The 12545-nt window shown below is 43.2% G+C and overlaps 1 protein-coding gene across 1 annotated transcript in view; it reads right to left on the reverse strand.

Annotated features, from left to right (window-relative positions):
• Positions 1-12545, reverse strand: part of LOC116846512 (Down syndrome cell adhesion molecule-like protein Dscam2) — a 109486-nt gene that overhangs the window by 21981 nt on the left and 74960 nt on the right. Inside the window, exons 3-5 of the mRNA XM_032820440.1 lie at positions 11100-11286; positions 10702-10844; positions 3015-3179 (exon numbers count right to left, since the gene is read on the reverse strand). Coding sequence (XP_032676331.1) covers positions 3015-3179; positions 10702-10844; positions 11100-11286 — 495 coding nt within the window. The remainder of the gene's footprint in view (positions 1-3014; positions 3180-10701; positions 10845-11099; positions 11287-12545) is intronic.

The raw sequence follows: 12545 nt of genomic DNA on the forward strand, positions 1-12545 counted from the left end.
TATTTTTCATTGATCAAAAAAACCCGGAAACTTAGTTGCGCACCTAGTACGTATCCGTTAATTATTCAGTGTCCGAATTTAAATATTTATGTACAGGTAGAATTTAAATTGTATAGAAAAATTCTGTTTTGTAAAAAAACTAACTTGAATAAAACATTTAAAGCCGCGGCATTGACATCGAATTTGGACTCGAAAATCGTGTACATGGAAAAATTCCTCATGCCACGTTCTAAAGTGAGGTGAATGGCCGCGCGGCCGTAGTGCCGGGATAGATTACTTTATCTCAGGAGAGGGGGGGTAGCCGCGGAGTGGGGGTAACGAGCATAGCTCACATACCAGCGCGTACCGCACGCAGCCCAAAGTGACTTCCTGGGCCGTGCACGCGTCGCGTCGCGAGGCTTACTACACACTGCGACAATTACGCTGACGATCGAAAACGCGGATCGATACACACGTCAATAATTCCACTTGTAGACGTCGTAGCGACTTGAAACAAGAACTATTGGACAGGGAAAATTACCACGCTTCCGATGAATCTGGTGTAGACTCTGCCACAGTAATTATTCAGGTATTAATGAAAGAAAATTGATTAATTAATGCGCGCGATGGTGAAACGAGCAAATAAGATTGATTTTCTGCAGAGTTAAATGAGATTCAATCATATAATATATTTAGAAATAACTTTTAGTTTCTTTGCTATTCGAACAGATATACGATTTTAATTTCAGTTAATAAATTAGTATCTTATAGGAAATGAATTTTAGAAATGAAGGAAATGAATAAAGCGATTAATCTTTTAATTAAGTTCGAGTTAGTAGTCATTAAAATTTAGCTGATATTGAGCTATTTCTTCGCGTGATATTTTTTCACGTGAGAGAAAAAATATCTAAAAAATAAATATTTATTCGGTGGATATTAATAACATATTTACTTAACTCTAAATTCTTTTGTTTAAATAGTTACATTTTTAAGAAAATGTATATTTTCTCATTTGAAAAAAAAATGTTTTCTAAATGTAAAAATATTTATTGAGATACAAAGTATTATAATTACATAATATATATATTATAATATGTATATATATATATATATATATATATATATATATACATATTATAATATATATATTATGTAATTATAATACTTTGTATCTCAATAAATATCTCAAATAAGTATCTCAATAAATATATATATATATATATATATATATACATATTATAATATATATATTATGTAATTATAATACTTTGTATCTCAATAAATATTTTTACATTTAGAAAACATTTTTCTTACACACACACACACACACACACGCGCGCGCGCGCGCGCACGCACACACACATATATATATATATATACATATATATACATATATATATATACATGTTATAATATATATGTTATAATAATATAAATTATATAAAATATGTTATGTACCTACCGAATAAATATTTTTTTATTAAAAAATTTTTTTTCTTACAGTGAGAAACAGAAATACGCACTGAAAAAAATATTTAGCAAATTTATTTATAGGATATAAAATTTATACTTACAGAAACAATTTCAACAAATTTCATTTTACGGAAATAAACTTTATTTCACAGAAATAAACTTTATATCTTACAAATAAATTTCAGTATATTGAGAAAAATCTTTTGAAAATTTATTCATGTAGGATATAAAAATTATTTACAGAAATAAACTTTATATATCTCACAAATAGATTTCACATATTTTTTCTCAATGTACTGAGAAAAATTAGATTTTTAGAAATTTATTTGTAGGATATCAAATGTATTTACAGAAATAAACTTTACATTTAGAATAAATAAATATTTTCTTTTTCTCAGTATATATCGCGCATTCGGCGTTTCGTTTGTCTCCACTCTTGCCGATATCGGCACGACGCGTCGTTTGACAGGTGTCATCGTCGACACGTTGTCTTGGGGTACGATACGGATGCCCGGTGGCATCTTCTTGCGGCATCGCGCGCGTCCGCGAACGTCGTGTATGCGATAACCGTGCAGGGTGCTGGCGTACGGACGTCGGCGTCGTCATCGTCGGCGTGCGGCATCGAGAGACACGTAAAGCACCTCGATGTGCAGGTGCTTTCCTACGACACAATGTTACCCGCCTAGTTACGAAACAAACGTATCAAGCTCCGACATGACGCGATGCTTCCCATGATATTCCAACGGCACACGCGTACGTACAGTTACGCGCACACCGGTACCGGTTACGTGCAACCGAGCGGCATAAATATGTATGGGACATGAATGCTTGAGCGTGTACAGGACGATCTAAACCGCCGAGTTAGCGCACGTACGTGTGTTGCCCGGCTATGTACGTGCATGTGTGTACGCTCGCGCGTAAATCTGTGCGCGCGCTCGCGTGCCGGATGTTCATTCGCGAGATCAAGCATTTTGCGCTTTCTGTATACTACCATCCGCCTCGTGGCCGTAATTGCATTAATCCTTTTTTGCGGCGAGTTCCTCGCGAGGCGTGAGATTTATTGATAATTTAAGCAAAACGCGATAAACCGATCCACCGGAATAGCGCGCGATCTTACGCTGTCAAAATTCGCCGCACGATGGATCATAGATTGTGCTTTGTATCGGCGTTTCGAATCCGCATTTCTACCTGCTCGTTTGTAAACGCGCATTTGCCTCGATCATATTTTATGATATTCCTTTTTCATTTTTTGCGTTTGCTTTAATCGCACCGGATGTGCATTGACACGTTTGTGCTCGTAATTTCGGCACGTAAGCTGTATATCCGTTCGCGTTATCGGCGCGATAAAATCGATGGATTACCGTGAATAGGCGGAATTAGCGCGAGGGTTCGTGTTGCGCGCAATAATATTTAAAATAGAAAATTAACGATATGTGAACGATACATGGCAGCTGAATGCGTTGCCGATGTACAGGCGAAAACTGATTTCGGGGGATTTAACATCGGAAACACACACGTTTTAGATTAAAGAGGAGAGAAGCATAGCGAATTTTCTGTCTCACCGGTGTCTGTGTTCCCAGGTAGGAGGATGGCTTCGTCGCGGAACCACGAGGTTACGGTGAGATGCTCCTTGACATCTTCACGAGCAGTGCAGGACAACACCGCGTTGCATCCTTCCATGACGGGTTGTCTGTTCACCCTGACATCGTATCCAGGCACCGTCAATACTGTGAGTACATACGAATTTACGATAATCAGCATTTGATTTCACGAGCCAATTACGCTCGCCGCAAAGGGAAAATTTACGTTCCGTGCTTTACAAAGTTCAACTTCAAATAAACTATATTTTGTTAGCTAACTCGATTACGCGCCGGCGGTTAATTCACAAAGTCATCAAAGTGAGAAGTAATGCGGTTTAATCTCGTTCAACTGGGCCGTCAGATATTTTACGCGCGTATTCCGTAATGTCACTCTTATGGCCCGTCTCCAAGAGAAAACGCGCAAAATCGAAAATCGAAAATACAAAGGTATTGTCGTAAAATTGAGCAGGCAAGCGAACAATGGCCTCATTCGATGTCAAACTGTCAATTTTCGACTTTACCTAGGGTATGAAATGTTTGTGTGTATGTATATACACACACACACACACACACACACACACACACACACACACACACACACACACACACACACATATATATATATATATATTTCGCAGAAATTGGTAGTTTGACATCAAATGAAATCATTTGTTCTTTTCCCTGTTTAATTTATTTATATATATATATATATATGACTTTGTAGTCGCATTTACTAATGCAGTTATGTTAATGCAATGTTATGAAAATACAAAAAAACTTGGAACGTTGTGACCTCCTGAAAATATACACGAAAATCAATAAGTACACGACACTCTGTCGAATTTTGCGCGACTCAATGTTAAATTTTGTAACAGGTTATCTTGTTACAAATATATTATACAATATAATATAACATATCTTAATGTTGATGAAACATAATTTTTCAACATCTGCTAATCTGGCATAAACTATGAATGAGGAGGGATATACGGCGTGCTCACATTGTGTACGCTCTGTAATGTTAATAAATCAGAAAATTGGCCGTATTTTATTTAATGTATTCACGTCGTATATAAAAGAAAGTCGGGAGGAAGAAAAAGGTGGGTAGGAAACTAAAGCGTCGTGTGCAGAACGAAATGACGTAGGGTCGAAAGCGGAAGATGGATGATTATTAAGAAGTTACCACAGGCGCGGAAAGTGGAAAATAAGACACAGGAAAGTAAAAGCATGCATAATGGACGATCAAACTTATTCCAAGTCCACGGACAATGGCCGTATTGTAACGCGAGACTCACTCCATTTATTCCGTTACAACGCATTGAATTTATTTTCGCTCGAAGTTTGACGTCAAATAATCAATTGTATTAATCCGTGGAATTATCCAAGTAAGACATAAATTAACCGACAACCAAGCGTATAGTATAACAATAAAGAATATATCAAGATACTCCTTCCGAGATATTTTATTGAAAATAAAATCCGACGAAAATATACGCTGCAAAAAAATACTAGAAAATTTATTTGTGGAATAAAAATCTGTGTTTCTATGAAATAAAGTTTATTTTTCGCGAATAAACTTTATATTCCGCAAATAAACATTCAAATATTTCTTTTTCGGTGTAGGATACGATTTTTTATCACAAATAATATCAATCCTATCACATAATTGTTTTATTTGCGATGTAACATATCTGATTCGCGATTAAGACACGAGATGGGAAGGTATCAAGCAAACTCTCTGTCTCTCCTTGTCACCCCGTCGCGCCCTCTCTCGTCCTCTCTCTCTCTAAACCTAATCACTCTCAATCTAAGCACACACTCATACATCAATATGTAACAGCGATGCCGGGAACAGCGCTTAGGTCGCGTATCCTCATCCTCTAGAGACACACCTGCTTGCACATGTACACATATCCTACTCACACATTCTACTGTAATGAATGTTGGCACAAAGTGTGCGATTAATTTCCTGCATTTGCATCTTTAGTTACATTAACCATGTAATCACTAAGCGAATGTAGTAAACTCATAATCCTATTACACGAAACGTCGCCTGCTTATCTTGAAACGTGTCACTTCCTCGTCGAACCGATTTTAGAGATCGGATCTAATCTAGAAACATCATCTGCTCTCTAATAGGAATGCACGTCCTATCGGTTTTAATACGACAATGTGTACCGCATATTACGATACGATGTTCACGAGGGACATTTTCGATTACGCTTTGACAGATTGGACGTATCTCGTGTTATTGTACGATTGTGAGAAACACTCTTGCATCAGACATTTATGCACATACACACAGAGTCGCATATATGTACTAATCCGGAACGTACGGATTAGTACATATCCCCAGAGAGCTAAGTTCGCTGAAAAATTCACGTTTCTCAAATATCGACGAGATTCGTCCGTAAACATTCGTGTCGCTGTAACGCGCGCGCGATTTCCTCGATAGCACGCGAGTGTGTAGGGCGGCGAGGCAACGCGGGACGGGATGGTTAAAAAGCGCGACGAACGCGCGTGCGAGGGTGCCGGGAGGGCGATGTACGTCGAGGAGAAGACGCGAAACGAGGAAAGCCCGAGGAGAGGATTGCGAGACGAAGGGACTCTACCGCGCGCGCGGCGTGTTCGGGTCGGGGGAGTCGTTCCATTCTTTTCGTCGTCTGGGCGTCGGAAATTGGGAGCTCCTCGGTTTGCGTCCCGACGCCAGGCATCCTCCACCCCCTTACAGATGCCGGTTCGTGAATCGGAGACGGGACGACAGCGGCGAGGGGAGTTAGGGAAGAGCAGTACGAGGGCCACGTACGTGACGATAAAATTGAGATGCGCCGGCGAGAGGGGGAGCGCGGGGGGTAGGACGCGCGAGCGGGGTGAAACGAAATGTGCAAATAAAGCCAATATGCGCGAATCTCCAGCGAGGCGGGCAACGATATTTCCACGAATTCCTAGAAATCGTTGGAATTAACTTTGCTCCTCTCTTCTCGGCGGGTTCGCCCGATCCCGTACCCCTTGTGTGATCCCTCATGCCGGATCTCTGATGCCATCGCGCTCGCCGCCTATTACACGCTGATGCAGCGTGAAAATGCACGTGCACCGTGGCGTATCGATGCATCGCCGCCGCCGTCGCTGCTGCCACAGGCATGTTTTCCGAAACTTATGCTTGCACGGGGATCCTATAGTGAGCCGGTGGGTTTTTAAAACCGAGTTTCCCCCAGAGATGGATTTTCGCAGAGACGGTGGATGTATTGCCACTTATGTCGCTACTAGTCTCGGAGAGATCCGTGAAAAATATATACAGACAATTTCACGCGAATCGCGAGAGAAATTAAGGAAAGTCAGGAAGGCTTTGCTCGAAAAATTGTTTACCGTGCTGCAAGCTGCACTTAATGTCGAGAGTATTATTGTGTGCGTGCGCGTGTGTGCGAATTTATAGACTAGAGATACACCATAACGATTCTTTAATTACACTCCGTTATTCCGCCGCAAATTCTCTCGTATCTCGTTATCGCACCGGACACACTTCTTCCGAGTGTTCTTCTCGAAACCAAAAACGCGTCCTGCGCGTGATTAAAGTTGTCGAGCGTTTTGCTGGAATTACACATATATAAACATTTGTCGTCCGAAAGGGTGGATCTTTTTTCAGCTCGGGACCATTTCTCGGGGACTAGTGGCGGGTTGCTAATGCGGTTACGTTCTTTTCCTGGTCGCGCACCTCCGTTGATAAAATGGAGAAAATAAAGAAGAATAAGGGCGGTACGCTAGAGAATCGTCCGTCTGCGGAAACGGGTGATCTCTCACCGTGCGGTGCGCAATAATTCTTTCCTATAGCATCCATATAGTCGACGCGTGTATGGAGAAATACGGTTTCGTCGCGAAACACACGAGCGAATAAATATCCAGTACACAAATTTCAAGGGATCAAGGTGTAAGATATGATTCAGCACGCGCGAGCTTGTCCGATCTGTACGCACACCTGTGCGCTTCCCTACGCAGTCTGTTGCATCTTTTATTTTCTTCTCGCTTAGAGTTCTTCTCACTCATTTTAATTTGTTGCGAGTCAATGAGACTGCAGCGTAAAACCGTGCCTGATATGGACGTTCAGTTTTTTCAAAATTTAAGTCTCGATTTACATTTGTTGCATAAAGATGAGGCTTCGTTGTTTATCCGTGCTTATGAGGTAGAATTCATCAAGATGCTTTATTTTTCGATGTTAAATGCCTGCGGGGCGATTTTTCTACAGGAAAAATCATGGGAGAATGCCGAGCATGTGAAATATAAGAGCGCACCATGGTCGTTATACACATTTCTCGTGCGCCTGCCGTAATGAAATCACTTGGAAGGGAAAAAAGAGGAGGGAAGAAATTAAGATTAAGCGAGCGGCACGGCGAGCGTCATCCGGCCGACAATTATTCTCCCGCTAAAGGTTAAGCCCGCGCGATACATCCCCTTTTAAATTTTTAAGACGCGACACCTCTTCAGGCATTATTCTCCGCGTCGCCCGGCGCGGGTGTAACGTCGGATAATGAATATTCCCTTCGCCGTTAGATCCCACCCCTGGGAGTGTTCTTCTCGCCGAAGAGCGAAAGCTGGACACGTCGGTACCGAATTCCCGAGCTCGTTGGAAAACGCGGTCCTTACAAAAGGGGATTTCGACAATGACTCTCTCTTGGAGCATAAGTCCTTTGGCGAGCACGTGGGGACGGCCGATGTCATTTTAGATAAGTGAACCGTTCCTTTTCGGCTTGCTCGTTTCAGAGGCAGCGCCGCTGAAACGAAGGTTCTCCTTGGCCGATGTTTCCGCGTACAGAAGGGAATAAAGTGAGAGGATAGGGGGAAGGGGGATGGGATCTTAGATAATCTCGAACTTGCACGTCGCATTAATGAGCGCGTGTCGTGTAGTTACTTACGAATAGTTGACTCTCGAACGCATATTTGTTGCATGCTCTCGTCGTCATCCTTTCAAAGTCGCCGAATATAAGGAATTACATATGTGGTCTGTAATTTTTCGTCATATTATGTCCGAAGGAAACATTTCGTTCAGTGTGATTTCTGCGCTTACCCAAAGACTTTAATTTATTTATTTAACTATACGCGCTATTAAATTCTATGGAGGGAATATTATAGTTTTCCTCGTTTTCATATAAATTCTTTTCGATTCTACTATGTTTCTAGTTGCGCAAGAATAGACTGTTAATAAGGTCGATCTTGAACTAAAGAATATGATAAAATTTCGCTAGAAACGTGCAAATTTTTTAATGGCATATTGTAGTTTCCATAAAATCAATAATAAATTATTGTGAAAAGTCAGTCAATTTTAAAATAGCAATTCTTACTATAAAATTCTCTTCGCGCAGTGATACGTTTTCTATCTTTATCACCTAATGATAATCGAATTTTATTCTAGTTTATTCCTTAATCCATTACTCTAATAATAATTAGGGTAATGGGACGAAAGAAATAGACACACCAATAATAAAGTAATGTCGCTTTTCTTTGGATTTATCAATTCGTGTTGCTCGGGAAATGTAAGATTCGCCGTGAAAACATTCTCGATTTATGTTCGAACCAACGTCGTACGTCACCTTGGGACCATATTAAACTTGTTTTCTCCGGAAAGCGCGAGCAGAATAGCTTGATTATTTATGCCTATACTTCGAGGCGGACTGTGAACTTTTAACGAAAGCGCTGGCAAGATGAGATAGAAGAAGTAGAAGAAGAAGAAGGTTTCTATAGCGGGGTAACATCGGCAGGCGATCCGCGCGAGACGAGGGCGGTGCGGCAAAGAGGTATCGATTGGACGTTCTTTCATCGTCCAGTGACTTTGGGGGAAAGTTTCGGAAACCACTAGCGGCGAAGCGAATTTTTCTTCCCGTTTTAGTCGAATCATCCCTGAAAAACTTTTCGCTCAAAGTTTCCCGACGGCTGGGGCGCATTCCGTCGCGCTTCACGTGAGGCGGCTTTGTAAGGAGAGACAGCCAGTCTTTGGGCTGGCATCAAAGAGTATTTGGATTTCTCGCAATTTCTTCGAATTTGTGTGCGCCGCGAAATACGACAAACACGCCAGTTTTGTTACGCGGCCGGGTACAAAGTGTATTGAAATACGCGATAAAACGCGCGTTGTTTAACACGCGGAAGCGTCTAAAAGATCGTCGATGCCTCGTGAGGAGAGATCCCTTTTCACGTCCCACACGACACCCGCAACGTCGACTTCGCCTATTGTTCTAAGAGCGTAACGGACGACGAGGTTCTTGACGCTAAACTTCTCGTGATTTATAGCGGCAGTTATTCCCGCAAAATCGATGTCTTCCTCGCTTCTTCCCGCGCGGCTGGCAACGCGTCATGAAAATATCGTTGAGAAAGCAAGCAACCTAAGTGCAGCGTAAGCTCAGAGCTTCGCGAAACCGATCAATGTTTACCCATTTAAAAGGTTACATGCGACGGCTAAAAAGCGAACAAGCGTGTTGTTTGCTTTATGTTTTACTCACTACGTCACTCTCTCTTTCTCTTGATGTTATAAATCTCCGTTATCATTTCGCGGTTATATTTGTCCGATCTGACGTTACCATTGCGAGAATATCTGAGAAACTCTGCGCGAGGCACAAGCTTCTTTCGATTAGATGACGAGAGCAAATAACATTGCGCTAAAATTACTAGATTCAATTTTCTCAAAATTTTCCTCCAGATTTGTCTTTTTCGCAACTCTCGTCCCGGTGATCCTCCTCCTTAGACTCGAGAACCTACTTGGCGCGTTTCACCCGGAAGATATATTCCCGATTTTTGCTCTCATTTAATTTTATGGCGCTTGAAGGAAGGTACGTCCAATATCGCTAATAACTAAGGATAATCTCTCGAGATGTAAATGCCGTTGTTACGTCAGACCTTCGCGAGGTATTACCTCCATTGAACTATTTGAGTAAACGAAAAAACGAAAGAAGGATTCCTTCCCAATTGCAATCGTGCAGAGCGGCGTGTAGCGGACGTTGGCGAATTCAGCGCGGCCGCCAGTAGTAATGACCGGTTTAAAATCAGCCATTTAAATGATGGCTCACGTAGCGCCGGCCAGATAAAGTTTTGTCCCTCCTTTGGTCTTCGAGTGCGGCAAAGGCCCGCCCAGGTATTCGAGAATCGAACTTCCTCCGATACAATTTAACGGCTTTCAACCGTTTCCCCTTCGGTATTTACTCGGATGGCATGAAGCCCCTCGGTTGAAAATGCGAGGTGTTGGCTCCGCCGGCTAGCACTCTGACGTAATGGGATGTTCGGTCTCTCCAGGCGGTTATTGCGACGACTCCCGCGTGAAAAAGACAAAGACGATGAACGTCTCTCCGATAAATGATGATAAATTATCGCGAGTATCAGCGGCCTGTCGATTTGCGCCAGCTTCGTTCAAGTTCGTTTTATTTATTCCTTTCTTTTTAATCCCATCTGTAAGCTGCCCGAAGTGATAACTTAATGAAAACTTGGTGAGAACAAAAGCTAAAATGTTTTGCACGAAGCAAAAGTGAATCTTCCGAGCACTTCTTGGCTTCTGAAGACACCTCGCGGTCGCATAATATCACATCTTACAGAAAATACGTTTTAAAGTCCCTAAAATCTGCTAGTATAGGTTCTCGCGCTACAAGACTATGCTTTCACTTTCGAAAGCGGTAAGACGTGTCAAGTAACTTACCAGCGCGAAGGGTGACCTCGCGAGAAAGCACCGTCCCAACGGAGCTGGTCGCGCGACATCGGTATCGGGCGTTGTGCACCTCGGCTCGAAAGTCTTGAGCTAAGAACGGCGGGAAGTACAACGTCCCGTTGCCCAGAAGTTGCCTGGAAAAAAATGCCAGAGCGATTCCGTCAAGGCGAACGAAAGAGGCGCGACTGACGCGGCGACATTTTACGCGGATATTTCGCGCAAAGTTCCAACTCTCCGACATGAGCGAGCGAGCGTGCACGCACGCTTGCGGCGTTACTCGAGCATTATTCGGCGTTATTCGAGCGAATAACGTCTTCGCGGATTTACGTAAAAGTGACCCGACGCAAACGCGATTCGGGAGGGAGCGTGATTTACGAAGCGTGATTTACCTGAGTCCCGGCACTGCCGTAACCGATCTCTGATCTGGACTGGTAATCCACGTGACGTGCGGCGTCGGGCTGCCGTGCGCGGAGCAGCCCAATTGCGAACCCGTGGTGTTTGAAAAGACCAGAGTGCTAGGCGGTTCCAGGACGAATACCGGGCCCTGCTGACCAAGCGCAAATTTCACGCTGCACCCTGAAACGAAAGCGGGATCTATTCGTTAGTGTTGCGGTGCAACGGCGTTCTTGCGACGCCTTGAGAACGCGCGTCGGCCAACGCCGAGAGACGCGCGGTCAAGCGCTGATTAATTTCAGCTCGGCTAACTTATATTGTCTTTCGTTCGCTCGATCGCTGATAAGTCCACCGACAAGAAATCACGCGGCAATTGCGTCTCGTCTAAGTGACAGTTAGTTAAAATCTTACGTAAAGGAAGAAGACAGGTAGGGGGGGCTTAACGAACAAAGTTGAAGATTGCGACTTAAAAGCGCCATCGAGGTTCATTCGCGAATTCAGTTGGCGACTTTATCGCGGCACTCGGACGAGCATCGTCGATATTTGGCGGAGAAGACGCGAATAGACGTCGGGGCAAGTTGTTCACTTCCTAACAGACAGAAAGAGAGAAGTGCATTACCTACATCACCTTTATCTCTAAAAATCAATTCGTTAGTCCTGTTGTGTGCGCACAGAGGAGGTGCTTGGAGGCCAACGGTGGCTCCGGTCAGGATTTGCGCCGTGGATTAAACTCGATGTTGAGACGATTATTCGATTTGTTGGTTGGTAAGCGCCGCGGATAGAATTTTATCTTTTGTCTCGTCGAAGCGGGCGCAGAACGACCTGATTCGCGAAGCCGGTCTAAACCCCCCACGACGTATACATTGTTCGCAACCGAGAAACCGGAGAAATCAATTCCACTAAGCCGAATTCGACCTAGATTTCGAATCGATTCGAGACCATGCTCGTACCGGGATTAAATGCACGCCGGAGCGAACGGTCGCGTCACTGCCCGATAGCATCTACCAAATATTTCATTCGAAATCCCCGGATTAAGAAGCAGCGTACGCGAGCTTCTATAATCCGTTCCCGAACGCTGAAAGCTACGTTTACATATAATGCAGGTTTTCCCGAGTATCCGAATAAAATAAACGCCGCTTCCGCTTGCTCCAGCTTGCTTATTTCCGGGAAATGGAAATATTCAATCGCTGGTAATATGATGTTCAACCTTTAGGGCGTATGGGTTGAAGGAAAGAAATAGGAAACAAAGTAAAGACAGGTCAAGTAAGTCTGTCTCGCGCGTTTATATCAAATCTCCGGGCAGGATGCAGAAAGAGCGATTGGATAGCTGAAATATGCAGCGCGCACAATTACTGGATAATCGAAGGGAACGACGGTTTAGTGAAAGAGAGGGTAGAGAGGGGGGGAGAGGAAGAGAGAGAGAGAGAGAGAGAGAGAGAGAG

This window comes from Odontomachus brunneus, unplaced genomic scaffold, assembly GCF_010583005.1.
Source record: "Odontomachus brunneus isolate Ranch 3 - 2012 unplaced genomic scaffold, Obru_v1 Obru_scaffold_065, whole genome shotgun sequence".
Classification (NCBI taxonomy): Eukaryota; Metazoa; Arthropoda; class Insecta; order Hymenoptera; family Formicidae; genus Odontomachus; species Odontomachus brunneus.